Source organism: Heterodontus francisci, chromosome 43 (genome assembly GCF_036365525.1).
Source record: "Heterodontus francisci isolate sHetFra1 chromosome 43, sHetFra1.hap1, whole genome shotgun sequence".
Lineage (NCBI taxonomy): Eukaryota > Metazoa > Chordata > Chondrichthyes > Heterodontiformes > Heterodontidae > Heterodontus > Heterodontus francisci.
In genome coordinates, this window is record NC_090413.1 from 27215587 (window position 1) to 27236539 (window position 20953).

Here is a 20953-nt window from a genome sequence, read left to right on the forward strand (position 1 = left end):
TACCACTAACCAAGGCAGTAAAGCACTCATAGTGATCAAAATACTCTACTATCTCACCATTTTACCAACAAATTCACAATAAGGTTTCACTGTACATGCAGATGTTGATAGTCATGCAGGTGTTGATGACTATCACTGGTTCAATGATGGTGTCTGCTACTCCTTTTACTGATCGGAACTGAATTTAGTCACATCTGGATTCCTAATTAATGGGGAATGTACTTGGCAATGTTGATCTAGACACTGAGGCCAGGATTTTGTGAGGCCCCCTGAGGCGGGAGGGCATGGACTATTGCGACGGGCTGTGGGGAGGAGGGCCCGTTGCCTCGTCACCCAGCGATCGCCCCAGGTTGGGATAGGCCGACAATGGCCTTCCTACCCAGAGGATAATTGAGGCCCTTGTGTGGCTTAATGGCCATTTAACGGCCCCTGCACGCTGCTGCTGGGCTCTTACCAGTGGCGGGGTAGTTGGGGTGGGAGGGGTGGGGTGGGAGGGAGGAGGCCTCTGCCGCACTGGGAGAGTGCCTTGTAAAACAAGGCGCCCTCTCTTCTCTGCAGGTTTGTGGGGAGGTCCTTCCTTCATGGGCAATTTTGTGGCCCACGGAGGACACCATGAACAACTTTACCCCCGGGACCCAACTCCCCCTGGAATGCACGACCTCACCCCCAAATTACCTCTGTTCCAGGGTTCCATTGCTGGGCCTGGGTCTGAGGCCTCTGCAGTACCACCAATACTGCTTTAAAGTCTTTAAAGGGACAGGTATTCCACCTCCCAAAACTTTGATTCTAAAAGACTGGAGGATTGTTCTGGGGGTCGGGGGGCAGTGGGTGGTGGCGGAAAGAAAAGGCAGAGTCTGGGCTCCCCCCACCTTTTCAATCCAGCACCGGGAGCCCCCCCTCCAGCACAAAATCCAGGTCTGAGTGTGGGTTTGTTATTTGAGCCGAATACTGTTCTCACACACAGGCATACACACACACAGTTTCTAGTGAAAGTTGCTAAACAAGAGACTGAAGGTTCAAAGAGAAATAAAAGATTGAACTGCAATTATGTTGAATAATGAAACATACTCTGGCCAGCCCTCTCCAGTAGAAACAGTGAAGAGAGTCAGTAAGGCCCATAGCACGTTATCATAATGAAACTCATATCGTTTCCACTCCCGCTTCTGTGCCTTAATATCACTTTCCCTCATGTAGACCAGGTACTGTCCTCTGAAACAGACAAGGGTAAAGAAAAAATGAAAGAAAGACTTATATTTATATATTCCCTTAAAACATCTCATAAAAAATTCAAAGCACTTCACAAACAATAAATTAATTCAGAGTGCAGTGACTGGTGTTATGTAGGTAAATGAGGCAGTCATTTTGTGTCAGCAACTTCCCACAAACGGCAATGAGTAAATGACCAGCTAATCTGTTTCTGGTGGTGTTGGTTGTGGGAGGAGTATTGGCCAGGACACTGGAAGAATTTTGTGCTTTTCTTTTAAGACCCTGTGGCCACAATTTGAAGTCTGCCTGAACTGGCAGAATATGCAGATGTGGCCTTGGCTGTAATGTCGCGTCTGAAGCACTGTATCCTGAACCATACAGAACTCTCAGTATTATGTTGAATTGTACACCTAGATTTTGTGCTCAAGTCTTGGGGTATGAGTTGAACCTATGCCTTTCTGACTCAAACAAAAGAGTGCACCAACTGAGCCGAGATGACCACAGATAAACATACATGAAAAATCTCACTTGACTACTTTTATTTGCATGAATTTTTCTTTCCTGTTTTCTGCCCCAGTCTTCAGGCACCAGTCCAAAAGCAAAATACTGCAGATGCTGGAAATTTGAAATAAAATTAGAAAATTCTGGAAATACACAGCAGGTCAGGCAGCATCTATTGAGAGAGAAACAGAGTTAACGTTTCAGTTCTGTGATGTTTCATCAGAATTGAGGAAAGGTCACAGACCTGAAACTTCAACTCTGTTTTTCTTTCCACAGATGCTGCCTGACTTGCTGAGTATTTCCAGCATTTTCTGTTTTTATTTCAGGCACCTGTCATTGCCTTTGGCTAAGAAGATGAGACTAAGAAGGTGATCAGACATTTCTGAGCTTTGGAACCAATTATTGAGAGGTGTCCAAGGTTGGCAGTCATTCAGAAAGGCTGTGGTAGAATCAATCAAGACTGCATTTGGGGCAGCTCTGAAAGCACCAACACTAAAGCAATAAACTGTTCTTTTATTTATTTATGGGATGCAGTCGTTGCTGGAAAAGCCAGCATTTATTGCCCATCTCTAATTGCCCTTGAGAAGGCGGTGGTGAGTCACCTTGTTGAATACAACTGAGTGGCTTGCTAGGCCATTTCAGAGGGCAGTTAAGAGTCAACCACATTGCTGTGGGTCTGGAGTCACATGTAGGCCAGATCAGGTAAGGACAGCAGATTTTCCTCCCTGAGGAACATTAGTGAACCAGGTGTTTTTTTTAAAACAACAATCAGGTAGTTTCATGGTCACCATTACTGATACTAGCTTTTTATTCCAGATTTATTTAATTAATTGAATTTAAATTCCCCAGCTGCTGTGGTGGGATTTGAACTCATGTCTCTGGATCATTAGTCCAGGCCTCTGGATTACTAGTGCAGTACATAACCAGTATACCCCCTAATTCAACTGACGTTAAATAAGACACCCCGTCTTCAGTCACAAATTGTGCTTCAAATTGCTCTAGTTTTAAGCAGCTTTTTTTGGCTGAGGTTTGCGCTCAAACTCATTTGCATATCGGCAAATATAAAATCTGCCATGAACCAGTGCAATCAGGCAGCAGTTTAGAAGAGAATTCTTTTAAAATTTTGCATTAAAAATATTCCTTGATATAGTTAAGAGCGGTAACCTGGAGCAGCTTTATTAACACAGCTGAAAACTGAGTTATCACAAAAAAATAAGCATTTTTAATCAGAGTGTCTAGTCCAGCTCTGGTGAGTAACCCAATTTTGAATAATTGAAAATGATTTTTAAAAAGCTATAGTGAACCATTTACTATTTACTGGTTAATAAATATATAACATTTAACATAAAACCTTTTCAACTCTCAGGGTAGAGTGGATAAAGAAAGAGGTTAGGAACAAATAGGGGAGATGGTGGCATCATGGTAATATCACTGGACCAGTAATCCAGAGCCCAGACTAATGCCCTGGGGGTATGGGTTTGAATCCCACCACGGCAGATGGTGAAATCTGAATTCAATTAATAAATCTGGAATTAAAAGCTAGTCAACGGTGACCATGAAACCATTGTCAATTGTTGTAAAAACCCATTTGGTTGAATAATGTCCTATAGGGAAGGAGATCTGCTGTCTGTATCTGGTGTGGCCTACATGTGATTCCAGATCCACATCAATGTGATTGACTCTTAAATACCCTCTGAAATGGCCTAGCAAGTCATTCAGTTCAAGGGCAATGAGGGATGGGCAATAAATGCTGGTCCAGGCAGCAATGCCCACGTCCCACAAACAAAAATAAAACAAAATTCAAGAGGGGAAATGGGACCAATCACAGCCATTGTCCCAGACATCACCATCACCATCCCGGGTATATCCTGTCCCACCAACAGGACAGACCCAGCAGAGGTGGCGGTACAGGGGTTATACAGTCAGGAGGAAGTAGCCCTGGGAGCCCGTAACATTGACTCTGGACCCTATGAAGTCTCATGGCATCAGGTCAAACAAGGGCAAGGAAACCTCCTACTGATTACTGACTATCGCCCTCCCTCAGCTGATCAGTACTGCTCCATGTTGAACACCACTTGCAGGAAGCACTGAGGGTGGCAAGGGCACACAATGTACTTTAGGTGGGAGACTTCAAAGAGTGGCTCGTAGCACCAATACTGACTGGGCTGGCCAAGTCCTGAAGTACATATCTTCCAGACTGGGCCTGTGCAGGTGGTGAGGGAACCAACAAGAGGGAAAAACTTACTAGATCTTGTCCTCACCAATCTACCTGTTGCAGATGTTTCTGCCCACGACAGTAAAGGTAGGAGTGACCACTGCACAGTCCATGTGAAGATGAAGTCCCACCTTCACTGTGAGCATGCCCTCCATTGTCCTGTGTAGCACTACCACTGTGGTAAATGGGATAGATTCAGAACAGATCTAGCAGCTCAAAACTGGGTATCCATGAGGCACTCTGGGCCATCATCAGCAGCAGAATTGTATTCAACCACAATCAGTAACCTCATGGCCCAGCATATCCCCCACTCTACCATTACCATCAAGCCAGGAGACCAACCCTGGTTCAATGAAGAGTGCAAGAGGGCATGCCAGGAGCAGCATCAGGCATACTTCAAAATGAGGCGTCAACCTGGTGAAGCTACAACACAGGACTACATGCATGCTAAACTGCATAGGCAGCATGCAATAGACAGAGCTAAGCAATCCCATAACCAACTGATCAGATCAAAGCTTTGCAGTCCTGCCATATCCAGTCGTGAATGGTGGTGGACAATTAAACAACTAACAGGAGGAGGTGGCTGCACAAATATCCCCATCCTCAATGATGGGGGAGCCCAGCACATTAGTGCAAAGTCAAGGCTGAAGTATTTGTAACCATCTTCAGCCAGAACTGCCGAGTGGATGATCCATCTCCTCCGGAGGACCCTAGCATCACAGTTGCCAGTCTTTGCTAATTTGATTCAATCCATGTGATATCAAGAAGTGGCTGAAGGCACTGGATACTGCAAAGGCTATGGCAGATTGGGTGACCGCTCTGCGGAACACCTCCACTCAGTCCGCAAGCATGACCCCGAGCTTCTGGTTGCTTGCCATTTCAACACACACCTGTGCTCTCCTGCTCACATTTCTGACCTTGGCCTGCTGCAGCGTTCCAGTGAATATCAACGAAAGCTCGAGGAACAGCATCTCATTTTCCAATTAGGCACTCTACAGCCTTCCGGACTGAACATTGAGTTCAATAATTTCAGAGCATGACTGGCCCTTTTTTATTATTTTATTTTGTTTTATCATTTTTTTTTACCACGTGCCTGCCTTAAACTTGGTTTTTCATGTTTGTTCTTTTGGACAGAGCTGTTCATTACTCCATCATTAACACTCTCTCTGCCGAATGCTTTGTCTTTCACTGCACCATTAGCGCTCTCTTTGTCATGGCCCCATGATCTCCTTGTCAGTTAATCTCTCCTGCCCTCTCCCTATCACACACCTTCCCTTTTGTTATTTCCCCCTCCGCCTCCCCACCGTTTCACTTGCTTAAAACCTTTATAACCTTTGCCAGTTCTGATGAAAGGTCACTGACCTGAAACGTTAACTCTGCTTCTCTCTCCACAGATGCTGTCAGACCTGCTGAGTATTTCCAGCATTTCTTGTTTTTATTACTACACCCCGATATATTTATTTTCTAATGTACTACACAAGCATCCATAACTCTGTACCGGAAAGAATCTGTGTGTCGAATGTTAGCTATGTACCTGCAATCCCGCTCAAACTCTTTGGATTCGTCTGTGCAGTAGAAAAACCTGCCCTTAAATAGCTGCACAGCAACTACAGCAAAAATAAACATGAAGAGCATGTAAACGATCAGGATGTTGAGAACATTCTTCAAGGAGTTTACCACACAATCAAAGACAGCCTAGAAGGAGAGAGTAACAAAATGAGAGAGCCAGAAAAAGTTGCAAAATTTGTCAAAACTGACCAGAGCTAATTATCACTATTGAACCATATCTTAAGTATGTTTATAATGATTTCCTGTCAGCTTCTTTTTTCAAAAAAACATGTTTGTAATTTCACCAGAAATACCGATAAATGAAGTCTTCTGAACATGTTTATATTGCCACCACACATGGCAAATGCAGTGGTTGTTTCTAACAGAATCATTGAACCCTGTCTTAGCATCCCTTTAATGAAGAAAGAAGAAATTTGGAACTGAATGCAGTCAAATCAAAGAAAATTTGCGTTACCTTGAGTTTGGGCAGCCGTTTGATGGTTTTAAGGGGTCGCAGCACTCGAAGGACTCTCAGAGATTTGATGGTATTCAGATCTTTCCCTTTGCTCCCACTGACAATAAAATAATACTAAATAAGCACTTCACACAATAACACCAACTGTGAGACAGCCTTTTGTAGCTGTTTACATACAATTGTTCCTTTTTAATACATCTAAAAACTCACCTTATTTCAGAAATATCATACTAAAGTAAAACCTCTCCTTTTTTTTTTAAGTAAATGTATTCAAGTGGAATGAAGGCCTCGACAAACTTTCGATAGACATTGTGCAACCTTTATCACACTATTTTCTCAGCCGACTAATTTTTTTTAAACTGTCTTCTCTATTACTTTAATTGCATTTCAGTGCAGAAATTCTTCTTTCTTCTTTCTTTTGGGCCTCCTTATCTCGAGAGACAATGGATACGGGCTTGGAGGTGGTCAGTGGTTTGTGAAGCAGCGCCTGGAGTGGCTATAAAGGCCAATTCTGGAGTGACAGGCTCTTCCACAGGTGCTGCAGAGAAATTTGTTTGTTGGGGCTGTTGCACAGTTGGCTCTCCCCTTGCGCCTCTGTCTTTTTTCCTGCCAACTACTAAGTCTCTTCGACTCGCCACAATTTAGCCCTGTCTTTATGGCTGCCCAAATGTATCAGTGGTATTGCAATGCTCACTGCACTAAACAAAGCAGGCAGCTTTTGATGTGGAAATTGCTTGAGGAACAGGCTACTTAAGAAGTAAGCCATTGCATGTCAGCTGCCAGATAGGATGAATTCTTTCATCTCATAAAAACACTGCTAAACACATTTCTCAAACCATGCAGAATGAAAACTGTTTCATCTGAATAATCAATTCTCCTATTGAAGTGAAAAAATGCAATATCTTAACCAATACAAGAAGTAAATACCTTATACAAGAACAAACAACAATATTTTATTATTTTTTATTTATTTATTTTATTTAGAGATACAGCACTGAAACAGGCCCTTCGGCCCACCGAGTCTGTGCCAACCAACAACCACCCATTTATTCTAACCCTACAGTAATCCCATATTCCCTATCACCTCCCTACACTAGGGGCAATTTACAATGGCCAATTTACCTATCACCTGCAAGTCTTTGGATGTGGGAGGAAACCGGAGCACCCGGCGAAAACCCACGCAGACACAGGGAGAACTTGCAAACTCCGCACAGGCAGTACCCAGAATCGAACCCGGGTCCCTGGAGCTGCGAGGCTGCGGTGCTAACCACTGCACCACTGTGATTTATAATGGTCCCGTGGAGTGCCTTGGGGCGCTTTATTATGTTAAAAGCGCGATATAAATTTAAGTTGTTGTTAAATATCTTATCCCAGTCAAGGGTACTGAACCCATTCTTCAGGTATTTTCCATACTAGAGTGAATCATTATTTTCTAAGTAGTATCCGATGGTAAAAAAAGTATGTTGGAGTGTTTATACCTGTATGTGTAAAGCCTGGATGTTCAACTATATCTCACAGCATTGTAAACCGATGGTAAACTTTATGGGAAACTGATTGGTCAATTGTACGCTTATCAATTTCTGTGAATTATAAATCCAGTTGGACTATTGGATATCTTGAATCCAAAAGGGGAGGATTCATGTCCTCCAAGGAATACAGGACTTTCTTTGTTAGTAATATTGATAAACTGACAGAGAAAAAGAAACATATAAATACAAATTGCAAAATAAAAATTTTGAAGGATAAACCCTTTGTAGTGATTTTTTTCCTATTTTTAATCAGTGAGCGATATTAGTGATAGGAATGGAACCTTTTACTTTTAAAGCAATGTGTGTCAAACACTCTGAGATGAGGTATGGTATACCCAGATGCATAGTAAAGCCCCCCTTACCCCATCACAAAAATATACCTCAGCCCCAAGCTCAGAGGAGGCCCCCACACCCACCTCTACAAGACACTAATGTGCCATTTTTGTAATTCTAAAACCAACCATCCTGTGGCCTTTTAGATTTGCCTTTTAGAATAATGCAACTTGGTGCTGCATTATTAGTAGCTCTGTGCTAAAGACCCATACTCATCAGGACCTGTATTGAAACTGTCCAACCTCATTATGCAGATAAGCATCATCACCAGCAGAGGAAACCTTTGTCCCATCAGTCTGAGCTGACTTGTACCCAAGCATCAGAGGTTTAACCTACCGTGTGAACTCCTAGCTTTAGGGAAAAATATAATTTATACATGACTTTTTTGTAAGACTTAACAAGGTCTAACTTCAGCTTAAAATATTATCATCACTGACACAGGGTTTGATAAGCTGTAGGTTGGCTGTATGATCTGACAGTGACTGTATAGTGAGGTTAGCCTGGTAACCGCCCAACCTTGCACTTGACTTTTATTTTATTGCACTTGACTTTCATTTTAGTTACAGCCTTGCAGCTCAGGAGGTGCTGTAGCAATCTCATACAACCAACTCTTACTATCGTCTTGACAAAGACATTAGCATCTCCTAAATTATTCCTGTCCCAGAGCATCCACAAAGTACCCACAAAGAATTAAACAGCTGTGTTCACATATATAGCCTCATTAATCAAATTCAGGTCACCGCATTTTTATGATGAAGTTCTTTCAAAACTCAATAATTAACACTATTTGATTATAGGATAAAAATGGATGCAAATTGTCAAAATTCTTTGAGTCAGATAACTTAGCCACGCACCCCAAATGAGAAGGGGAGCAGGTGTAATTAGAATGAATTTCATACCTATTTCTTTTGGAGAATTTTGTTGGGCTTTAGGTTAACTGAATTACAGATACAGCCATGATCAATATAAGCCACTAAAGGGGCTTGCTTCATAGAAATAGTTGGTTAAAAATAGGGCTTCTGCTAAATCATGAATTGTGAGGTGCTTTTTGGTATATTTGTCAAGTATTTCCTGTATATATCAAAGAATGTGTTAACCATAGATGGCTACTGCAGAATTAATTGTAGCATATTGGAGCTCATGAACAGCTGGATATGTCTATTTATCAGCACAAAACAGTGCTTCATGAACATAATCTCTTAAATTCAGTTTCCGCACTAAGGCATAGTATCTCGCTAACCACAATTAGTGAGCCGACTGACACTGCTCAATTCTAATGTGTGAATTTATAATCACATTATATAACATTGCACCTTTACCCAATTCAAGATGAAGTTGGGGGCAAGGTTCTGCAAGAGGGGCAGGGTTCCTATAGAGTGTGATGATGTTGTAAAATAAATTCACAAATGTGTGAAAAAATTCTATTGTCTGTGTCACTGCGAAACAGCTCATCACCGAGAAAACAAAGAAAGGATCTACTTGTGAATAATATATTTTTAAATGTAATAATTGAAAACATGTTAACTTCTCATAACTATTGGGCGACCATCCCCAAAACTAGACTGGCCAGTTCAAAATCTGGTGTGTGATCACCTTAATCCTATTAAAGTGTTTTTTAAAATGTTCAGCTGCGATACCCCAGCCTGGTCTGATATAATGACGTCAGTGCCTTACACCCAGCAGAACAGCAACATAATCATTTATCAAAAAGCGGAAATATACATATATAGATATAAAATCGAGAGTGAGAGAAACAGAGAGAGAGATACACAGAGAGGAATAGAACACAGTGCAAACTGCTGACTATTATAAAGAGAAAGAGCAGAAATATTACCCCATAAGGCTCCTGATCCAGCAAGTCAAGAAAGACGAGAAAAGGGTCAGTGTAAAAAAAAGGACAAAAAAAGCTCAAACATGTACTGCAAGTACAAAGGTAAATCAGACTTAGAAAACAGAAGGCACAGTTATAAAAACCTGAAGAACCAATACAGACAATGCAGTAAATAGGGAAACAGGACACAGAAGACACAAAGCACAGGCCCCAACAGTCACGTCAGCCATGTACACTAAAGAATTCGGCCAAGAAACAGCCTCACTCATCGAGTGCAGTTTCTTTTGACGTTGGAGAGGAAAATTCAAGAGAATTGGACATCGCAAATTAAAAGCTTACATTCGCTCTAACCTATAAGAAAAAACATGAGGCCACTCTCCATCAGTCTGTGTGCACATCATACCTGTGACCAACTACAAGCTACAATAGAATTTAAATTACTCGCTAATGTAAATGACATTTGGTGTTGCTCCAATAACACAGTTCCTATTAGGTCTTGATCAATGCCATAACTATGCTAGGTAGTGTAGGTTATAGCATGTGGTGTGACAATGCGCAATAGGCAGCCTAGCAAATTAATTCCACTGATCTTGTCAGATTTAATGATTAAATAAGAAACTGGTTCTCAATTAAACTTCAGGTCTAATGTAGGTGCGACATGGTCACACAATGAACACACATTGGTGCCACTGCAGTGGAGAGCAAAGCTATTTTTATAACACTCGTACAGTGAAATAGAACTCACAAGTGGTGTCACAGTGGAATAGTGATATAATCTAGTTATTAAAATACAAAAGCTTACAAATTAATTTCTTCAAGTAAAACACAAAACAAGAGTGTTATAAACAAAATAATGACTGACATCCATGTTGTATTATAATTACCTCTTGGGAGTCTAATTAAAACTTGTCAAAGAGGAAATGGCTTTCTCAGTCCTTAATCTATAAAACATGGATGCCAGTTCAGTATTCTCTATTTCCTGTTTCCCTCTTCTCTTATTCCCTACATAGTTTCTTGAGAGCATAATCCTCCCTTAAAAATTTCCAGGTGGACACCTGGTTTGCATGGCTTCTGAGGTAGTGCCTGTCTATGGATAAAGCATGAATTTTTGGCTTGAAAGGAAACTAAGACACAGAAAAGTGACCTTAATCCTTTTATCCCATTCTTCTTCATTCTTCACTTTTCCTCTGCTGTTTTGCATTCCTCCAAACTGAGCATACTGTGCTCATTTATTTATCTGACCCTCGCATTCTTAAACTGGGAGGAGGCGGAAGTTGACAGCACAAATTATTTTCTTACTGAAAACAAGGCCTCATGGAATTTTTGGGTGAAGTTTATCTCATAGCAAGAGAAATACTTCATGGTAACCCGCATAGTGGGCGCAGAAGAATAAGAAACAGCAGAAATACAGTCACAATTATTAAATGGAGATTGCAATTGTTGGAAGAATTCTTTTGTGTTTCAAAAGTGCAACAAAACTTCATTTTATTTGCCATCAAATTATTATTTTTTCAAGATAATTCCCCCCAACAAGTGCAAGAAAAACAGAGCATGTCAGTTCACGTCCTATCCACAGTAAGAGGGAACCTTTCATACTGTTTGAACATCACATCCACTGGTTGGGAAGGACTGAAGAGAATGCCACAATTATTGGTTACTGGGTTAAAATACATACTGTGTACGGAATGGCTTAATATATATTGCAAGATATTTTAATAAACTTGCAAAAATTATGCATCAAAATAATACTTTTCTGCCCCATCAAAACATCAATCATGAAACATCAAAATTACTTCGTGCTACTCCAAACAAACTACAATAAAAACCATATTTTGAAAATAATTTTCTGCTCCCCTCTCCTGAATATCCCATGCTGGGATAAAGTTCCAGAAGCACTGGTAGTTTTCTGGTACTGTATCCAAATGGTCATTCTTCAGGTGGGATGGTCAGTGTTGACTGTGAAGGGAAATCACCACTGAGTCTGACTCCATCTACATCCAATGCACAGATTGCAGTGGGAGTTAATAGACAGTGAGTAGTCAATATTTTTTAGGTCAGGAATACATAGGTTAATTGTCGCAGTCTTAGTGCCACCCCAACTCGGCACATGCCAGGGATTAAGTCTCAGAACATCCTGGTGTGTATACCTTAGTATCACACTGAGAATTGGATGTATCAATGGGGGAGCCAAAGACAGTATATGGTGCATAAAATATTAGTTGCCAGGCACTGAGTCTGTAACCTAATCTCAGGGATCATATTACATTCATTCAGATCTAAGGACAAAAGGCTTGAGATTAAGTTACAGTTTGCTGCCACATACCTTTTATTCTTTCATCTGTCAGAACCCATAACCAGAGAGGGCTAAAATCAATGCCTTACCCACTGCACCACCATAGAACTGCTTCAGGAATCAGTCAGTTATAGAATTGCTGATTGTTTGGTTCATTAAATTCTCTAATCTCAGACATGAGAGACTAAAGAAAAGTAGTCAACTTGCTAAACTGCCATTTCTGCTGCTGTTCCTTGCCTGATTGCTTCATTAGACCAAACAACTGTTGCCCTCTGATATGATGGAACTGAAACTATTAATTGTTCATGTACATATAGCGATTATCATACAAACCAGGAAATATCAATTGTAATTCAAGACCTCCACTTTCCTCCATTCAATTTCTCTCTTCTCGTGAGAGCACTGGCTAGTTGACCTCTGTTACCTCGCTCAGTGGTAATCCTTCATTTATAAACCTAGATGATGAGTGTTGGCTGTATAGTTAAACATTGAGCTCAATTCTGTCCTTCCTCAACACTCTCATGCAATTTCCGTTTGGAGTCATTGGATAATGAACAGAAGTGGGAGCCCTGGCTGATTTTCACCTTCTTACAATGCCACCTGATTCTAATCTTGTTGCCAAATGCATCCCCAATGCTCAAGAGGATAAATGCATCCCCAGTTGAGCACTGAAGTATACAATTCAGAGAGACTCAATGTTATAACGCTATCTGTATTGTTAGCCAATTTAAACTAGGACGCAATAGAGACACTACAGTTGGCTTCAGTGCCCCTTGGCTGACAGGAAAAGGAGGTGCTGGGGAGAAATCAACCAGTATTAAATTCCAGATTGCTATCCTCCTGCTGGAAACCGTGTCACGTGTGGACATCAGGTTAAGAGAGGGTCGGGGTCAGCTGCGATGCATCTATAGTCAACACTCACTGTCTACTCCCACATATGATGGATGGCCACTTGACCCAGTGCTAATAGATGGTCAGTGCCTGAGGAACCATGTGCCAGCACAAGTCAGTGCCTTCAAGAAAGAGGAGAAAATTAGAAATTGTTGAAAAGAATGTTTAAAAAATGTGCTTTAAAGAGTCCTGTACGCAAGAACACACTGTATAAAGTAGGCACATGATGGCGAGTGATGGGCTGACACGGCACATGATGGCGAGTGATGGGCTGACACGGCACATGATGGGGAGTGATGGGCTGACACGGCACATGATGGGGAGTGATGGGCTGACACGGCACATGATGGGGAGTGATGGGCTGACATGGCACATGATGGCGAGTGATGGGCTGACATGGCACATGATGGGGAGTGATGGGCTGACACGGCACATGATGGGGAGTGATGGGCTGACACGGCACATGATGGGGAGTGATGGGCTGACACTGAAAAGGAAGCTGGGGGAAATCACTACACACAAGAAAATTCTACTTAGCAATCTGACGTTGTACTGAAACACGTTCTGGAAATCACAATCTCAACTGATGTTTGCATTGCATGTACTTCTCGAGAGAAAGGATTGACAGATATTGGGAGAATGCAGGTTGACAGGGTTGTAGGTGGGCTGGGACAGTAAGAAGGATTGTCTTGCACGTTGGGTCGGTGGGGTTGCGATTTAGTAAAATGTCCTTAAGCAAATGAACCAAATGTGACATCAGAAAACATGATTATAACAGAGGCTGTCTGATGTCACTTGACAATCTCTTAAGTAATTACTCCACATTGTGCATCTTCCATTCAACACTACAAAACTGAATTACACAAGGCATAATTACCTATAGCACAATAAAACAAAATTAGATTTTAAACCAGAAAACAGTCACTCCTACATAAACTGTAGAAAAGTCATGTTTAAATCTTTTAATAAAAGAGCAGAAGGGTTAGCACACCAACTGCATTCGACTATTATTAGAATATACGGTTCCAGGAACCAAGAAAACAGTACATAACAGAGAATGCTCGCCATAGTACTGAACGTTACTCCAGTCTTTTACTTCTAGAGTGATCTTTACATTGACTGCCATTGCTATATTCTGCAAACACTATTGACATCAGGCCAAAACTTGTTTGGCACCACATCCTCTACATCTCTAAGCCTCAGTTCTGTGTATTCTAGGAAGGTAATAAAGATGTAGTATGTAGATAGCTGAGGTTTGGGACATGAGTCAGTTAAACAGAGATTATGAGGATTATGGAGTACACACGGCTTGCAATGTCCACATTTATATCCATAGATTAACTATGAATAAAAGTAGAAAAATGAGTCTGATGATGCTACGCGGACAGAACCTTACTGGAAGCAGTTACTGTGTAATACAGTGATTGGACAGAGAACGTTTGGTTTGGCACCACTTATATTCTTATACCTCAATCTTCTTTACACCTCCCTCTGCTGAAGGCACTGTTTTGCTAGGACAATGTTCTGAAGGTGTCTGTGGCCCTGTGTACTTCAACCAAGTGGCCAATGTGACTTAACGATGAGAGTCAGCAGGACATTTAACCATGGAACAGCATTACAGCTGAGTCAATCCTTACCCATGTCCCCACCAATGGACTTTCCAACAGAGGCCATTAGCTAGTGATTAGAAGTGGGAGCCTAGTCTGATTTTCCATTTGGCACAGAGGTAATTCAATACAGCCATGAATTTCACCTGGGACTTTCCTGATTTGTACAATACGGAACCACACCAGGCTAAGGGAAGCTACAGGACAGCATTTATTAAGCAACCTGGCAAATGCACACAGCAGCATATTCACTACTGGGCTGGGGCACTGTACATGGCATGCTAGGCCGCAGGCTTTGCAACTTCCTATTGCGTTCTGGTATTTAGTTAGGATGAGCGGATGCAGGCATTGGACAGAAAAGAGGTGCTTCCCCCTCTCTAATCCAGGGAGAACAGTATCCTGCTATGCTCTCCAATGGCTCCAGCAGTAGGTTATATACTTGCACGATGAAATCTTGGGAATAGAACCAAAGCATCAATCCATCTCAGTTACTAGGGAGCAGGAATAACGGTGCATGAAGACACACAGAATAGAATAAATGAAAAATATAAATACGGAGGGGAAAATTAAAAAGTTAAAATACATAAATAAGGTCCTCTGAATATCAGTTAAATACTAATGAATAATCCGGTTCACAATAAATGTCTTTAAAAAATCCCAGCGCCAGCTGCGTTGGGTGATTTACATTTCAGAGGACTCTTGATCTGACCCCAACTCCGGCGACGGCGGCTTCCTGTTGAGAAAGGTAAAAGCGATTTAAAGAAAAAAACCACGAGCTACATAATGCCAGCGCCATGCTCACATATGCAACGTTGCCACACTCCGTGCTCTGCACTGGCTGACCCCCTCACCATTCCTTTAAAAATCTCTACATAGAAAAGCTGATGCACCAACTGTAGGTTAGGGGGCCAAAGCCAGTCACAGCTCTAGAACAAAGGCAGAGCTACATCAGGGAGCATCTATACCAAGGAGACCACACTATGCATATTTGAAATAGATTACTATGATAACACAAGGCAGACTAACACTACTGAACCCAAGTGATGGCAAAAGATTCAAAAACTTCAGTGGTGCCCAGATTCTGTTCACAACAGTAACCAGGTGTCAGTAATGTATGTCATCATGCAGTGCCTACTGGCAACACAAGCTGGTGAGAGCTGGCATTAGCTGCAGATGGGCAACATTGGTTATTTCTATATCAGCGTTCACTTATTTAGCTTTAACCTTTGTTATTATTTTTGTTCTCTTCCCCCACTTTCCCTGATGATGTTGACTCATGCTTGGCTGTAATTTTATGAATGGTGACAGCTCTCCATAGCTTGCTCACGTGACCATGTGTGGGATTGGACAGTTCGTGGTACGAGTGTGTAGCAGCATGCCTGAGCTAGATTCTGTCCCAACCTTATGTCCACACAGTTTCCAGTGAGGTTCACTGGATATCGATCAGGAGAAGGAATCCTATCCAATTTTTCTCCATTTTAGGGGGTGTTGAGTTTAGCTATATCAGCATAGCCACCAGGAAGTTGTAAGGCGGTGTTAGAATATTCTCTCGTGCTAATCCTCCATTATTTTTTATTTAGGTATCATATGGTGGTGCTAATACAATGATGGTACGCTGTGTGGTATTTCTTACCATAAGTGACTGGTAGTGAGTATGGTAGTTTATTCCTTGTGACTCCCAAGTGAAAATAGTAAGGTTTAGAGATGACACAGCCCCACAAACTTTAGATATTACCTCCACTGATAGGATTTTTAAGATAACATCAAAGAGCCCTAAAGAGCAGCAACTCACATGACATAAACAATATTAAAATCTAGCCTTGTAATAATCCCATTAATATTAAAAAAAAGTAAAACTTACATGATGAATATCTTATTTTTCTTTATTCTCTTCTATTTCTTCCCTCTTCTACGGGTATCAACTCTCATTGGGGTGTGATTCCACAGACACTGAGTGCCTTTTGCTCCTCGCCCAGTTTGTGTGTGAGCCTCGGCAGTGAATGTGCCAGTATGTTCTAGTGCCTGTTGGTCTATACCAAGCAGGCAATTCTTTGCCCACTGGGTCTTTGGATTATCCGTGCCACTATCTTGTAGCCAAAAGGAAGTCCAAAGAAAAAGATCTTGCAGAGAAGCTGAGTCTCAGTACCACCAAATAAAGATGGTGCCAATAAAGGGAAAATTAAGCCTAATGCTGTTAGATGTATAGTAATGGTTGATAGTGAAAGTTAGATGGTGATGTAATATAATGCTCATTTGGATGTTAATTCATTTTAGGCACAAATGAGACGAGTTTAAAAAAACACTGCCAGCAAAGATGGGCCAAAGGTTGAGTCAACAATGCTGCATTTGGATAATCCAATATCAGAATAGGCCATGGGACAAAAGGTTATTTGATCTGAGATAAGCTTTTGTTCAATAAAACCTTTGGTCTTTAGTGACAGTATCACCAGCAGCAACTCTTTCTTTCATTTTGACCCTGCAGTCATTCATGGTCTTGCAAGGCCATCCAAGTCAGAAATTGGAATAATTACATTAGAGAAGGTGCAAAGTGATTCATAGGGATGATACCAGAACTGAGAGGATATACTTAACAGGAAAGGCTGAACAGACTGAGGCTCTTTTCTCTAGAAAAGAGAAGGTTTTGGAGTTACCTAACAGAGGTTGTTAAAATTATGAAGGGGTTTGATTGGGTAAAAGTAGAAGATGTTTCCACTTGAGGGTGAGATTAAAACTAGGAACCATAAATATAAGACAGTCACAAATAAATCTAACAGGGAATTCTGGAGAAACCTCTTGATCCAGAGAGTGGGAAGAATGTTGAACTTGCCACTGCAAAGAGCCTTGATGCATTTAAGGGGAAGTCACATAAGCACATAAGGGAGAATAGAACAATATGCTGATGGGGTGAGATGAAGAGGGGTAGGAGGAGGCTTGTGCGGGGCATAAACACCTACATAGTCGGTCCTGCAGATTCTATGTAATTTTATTCAAACTGAGCCAGGGTTATGTCCTCCATTTTTTGAAGGCAAACAATTCAATTTTGAAATCATTTATTTTCAACACTTTCTTTATAATCTTAAGGATAGTCCTTTTTATTGTTGGGGAAATAAATATGAAGTTCATCAAGGTAAAGGCTGGTAGTTCTGGAAAGTGTGCCTCTGCATTCAATGATATCGTCCAGTTCAAGTTTAGCAGAAATCCCCTCAATCCTTTCAACCCAATGTTGCTCTTGGGGTGCTGTAATGTAGAGTTTTTAAACTTTTCTGAAGATATAAATTCACAGAAAATCTCAGCTATTTGAGCATTTTAAGAAAGAATAGCATTTCAGGACAACTATACACTGATTAGGATCAACCGTTTGAGTTTCACTCACCATTATCATGACATGTCTAAGTAAGAATACTCAGTTAGTACCCAATTACAGGTTCCTTTCCTTAGGTTTGACCATAGTATAGGAATCCAAAACAATGGATGTTGTTTCTTAGTGTAGCTTTGGGTGGTGTGTGGTTCTGATGAAGGGTCACTGACCTGAAACGTTTTATTTATTCATTTAGAGATACAGCACTGAAACAGGCCCTTTGGTCCACCGAGTCTGTGCCGACCATCAACCCCCATTTATACTAATCCTACACTAATTCCATATTCCTACCACATCCCCACAATTCCCCTACCTATACTAGGGGCAATTTATAATGGCCAATTTACCTATCAACCTGCAAGTCTTTGGCTGTGGGAGGAAACCGGAGCACCCGGCAAAAACCCACACAGACACAGGGAGAACTTGCAAACTCCGCACAGGCAGTACCCAGAATCGAACCCGGGTCGCTGGAGTTGTGAGGCTGCGGTGCTAACCACTGCGCCACTGTGCTGCCCATGTTAACGCTGTCTCTCTCTCCACAGATGCTGCCAGACCTGCTGAGTATTGCCAGCATTTCTTGTTTTTAATTGATTTCCAGCATCTGCAGTATTTTTTTTTATTTTAGTGTCCCACTTAGAAACCTGCGCACTACTTGAGGTAGGTCTGGTTTGGTGCTCATAAGCTTTCATTCTTACCTGGATATAAGGAGGCCTCACGTTGTTGTTCAGAGAAGGTGGGGAGGCCCAACATAGATTTCTGATGGATATTATTATTTCTGCTTCTCAGTTACCTACCAGTGAGTGCATCTGAATGTGAAAGGATCCCTCCCTCCCCTTTCGAACGCCCTTCTTTCCCCCATTTAGGACTTTGGCAGCCGGTGAAAAGGCCAGGAAATTCAGATTGTTTTTGATACCCAATTCTGGATATACAAACCAGACAAATGAAGAGAAATATGAAAAACAAGAGAAGTGTTACAGCTCCTCCAGTGGCTCCATTGTTAAAAGCACCACATTTATGATTCAGAGCAACATAAAGCAGGAAGATATTCGATTGGAGTATGGTCTGTGCAGAGGTAGGTAGCTGACTTCAGCTAATTTATCAATAAGTGCACTTAGTGTCCTTAAGATAGTAAAAGCAAAAAAAAAAACAGCAAGGATTCTTGTTTCTGGTCACTGACTGTGACCCGGCAAGAACATGTATGTGTGGTTGTGGAGTGAAGTCTTGATCAGAGTCAGATTAGTGCTCCCATGATCAATAGTCTGCTGACACCCACAGTCCAAGCTCATACATGAAGACCAACCACTTGGGTGAGGTATCAGAGGGTTTCTGGTGCCCGTGGAACCAAAGCCCAGCAACAGTCAGCAGCTTCAGGCAATCAGGGGAGAAAGTTGGAAAAACCAAAACAAGGTCAAAATCTTTTAGTGATGAAAGTTTGACCAGTGGATAAGACCATATGTTCTACTCCATGTGCTTGTCCATAAATAGTTTTTTGGCCTAAGTGTATTGATGGGTCACCATTTTTGGGGTATTTACACTTCATCATTCTAATGACCTCAAATAAACTACAGATATGTTTAGTGATAATTTAATACATTTTTGGATCTCTTGTTGTGGATATAACTTAAGACACAAAAATGTCACATTTTGGTGACACTGTATTGAAATCTCACCACGATAGGTTCAAGCAGTGAAACCCAATGTGACCGGCACCAACATGCAACATGCAACTATAACCTTCGACAGGCAGACCCGGCTCTGTGCTATGTGCTATTTTCTCAATCATCAATTTGTACCATATCCAAAAGGGATCCATTTCAGTTATTCAATGAAAATGCATCATTGGATCTCCTTCTTCCATAGCAACAGGTAGGGAAGGTGATTCCACCCGATAGTCTTTTGGACATGTTTGGGACAAATGATTTGGTATGGGCCAATAAATCCCATGAATTCTACACTTACTGTCTGCAGCACTATTTGTTGCCAATGGGCTGTCATTTCGCATAAAAATTCCCGGAAACAGTGAAAGTACCTGTTTCCAGGTGGATCTGAGCAATAGCCAATCACTTGTCCCAGACATGAACACAGATAAGAAAGTCCTATCATATCAGCGTGCAACAAGTCAGCTCTGGTGTAAAGTAACAGGGACAATTTAATTCTTAACATTCACAAATTTCTGAAATCTTAATAGTCCAGGAGAGTTTGACACATTTATATTATTTCTAGTTTAAATTTGTCTGAATAATCATCAACTTGCAATGAATCACATTCACATTCATGTACACCATTTTATTGTTTAACACTTGTTCCCCATTTTGCATCTAATATCTTCTCTTTTCTTTTTTGAATCTGTTGATACTCTGTACTATTCATGAACGAGAGAGTGGCTAGACAACATCTAACCAGGTTCCTAGCTATGCTCTTTTCCAGTTACGAGTGGAATGGGATGACTTTGGCTTGCTCTCCCTCTAACCAAAGAAATGCATTGACTGTTGAATGGCTTCTCCTCCTACCCTTCTCAACAGATCAACAGAGATCTGAAACTCATCATGGGGAGGATGATTCTCTGCACCATCCAAAGTGCAGCCATATTTGAACAATGCTAAGTATTTTACTGGCAGTGCTCCTCTGAACATTTCTCTCTTCTTCCTCTTAAAACACAATTATATTGTCACATGATCACAATGAGTGAGGAAGGCATTTCAGAACATCTTAATTCCCCCATTTAGAAAGATTCTAATGGCCCCATCCAGTGTCTCTTAAATTATGCCATGTTTTTTGCCTAAACTACTCTATTTCGAAGTCAATTACACATGTTGATCACACTTTGTATGAAAAAGAATTCACTGTCCGAAAATGACCTCTTATTAGTTTGAACTGTGCCCATTTGTTCTACTCCCACAGTTTAATTTAAAGTAATATTCCTGGTGAATGTTTTCTACACAATTAATAAAATCTTGTATACCTCTATAAAAACCACCTGCCAGATCCCTCCTTTCTACCCTGAGAAGCCCAAGATTCCTGCTCTTTCCTCATAACTCAGACTGCTAGCACTGGAACATATTGTGACTTATCCTTTTCCAGATCCTTAAAACTTTCTCTCCTCCTACAATCTACAGGTTTTTAAAACCCAAACCTGATGGCACCTAATTCCTTGATTTAGCTTGTC

At 41.3% G+C, this 20953-nt stretch overlaps 1 protein-coding gene across 1 annotated transcript in view; it reads right to left on the bottom strand.

Annotated features, from left to right (window-relative positions):
* Window positions 1-20953, bottom strand: part of LOC137355764 (voltage-dependent P/Q-type calcium channel subunit alpha-1A-like) — a 644715-nt gene that overhangs the window by 173301 nt on the left and 450461 nt on the right. Inside the window, exons 27-29 of the mRNA XM_068021264.1 lie at window positions 5946-6042; window positions 5457-5617; window positions 1069-1209 (exon numbers count right to left, since the gene is read on the bottom strand). Of these exons, the coding sequence (XP_067877365.1) occupies window positions 1069-1209; window positions 5457-5617; window positions 5946-6042 (399 nt within the window). The remainder of the gene's footprint in view (window positions 1-1068; window positions 1210-5456; window positions 5618-5945; window positions 6043-20953) is intronic.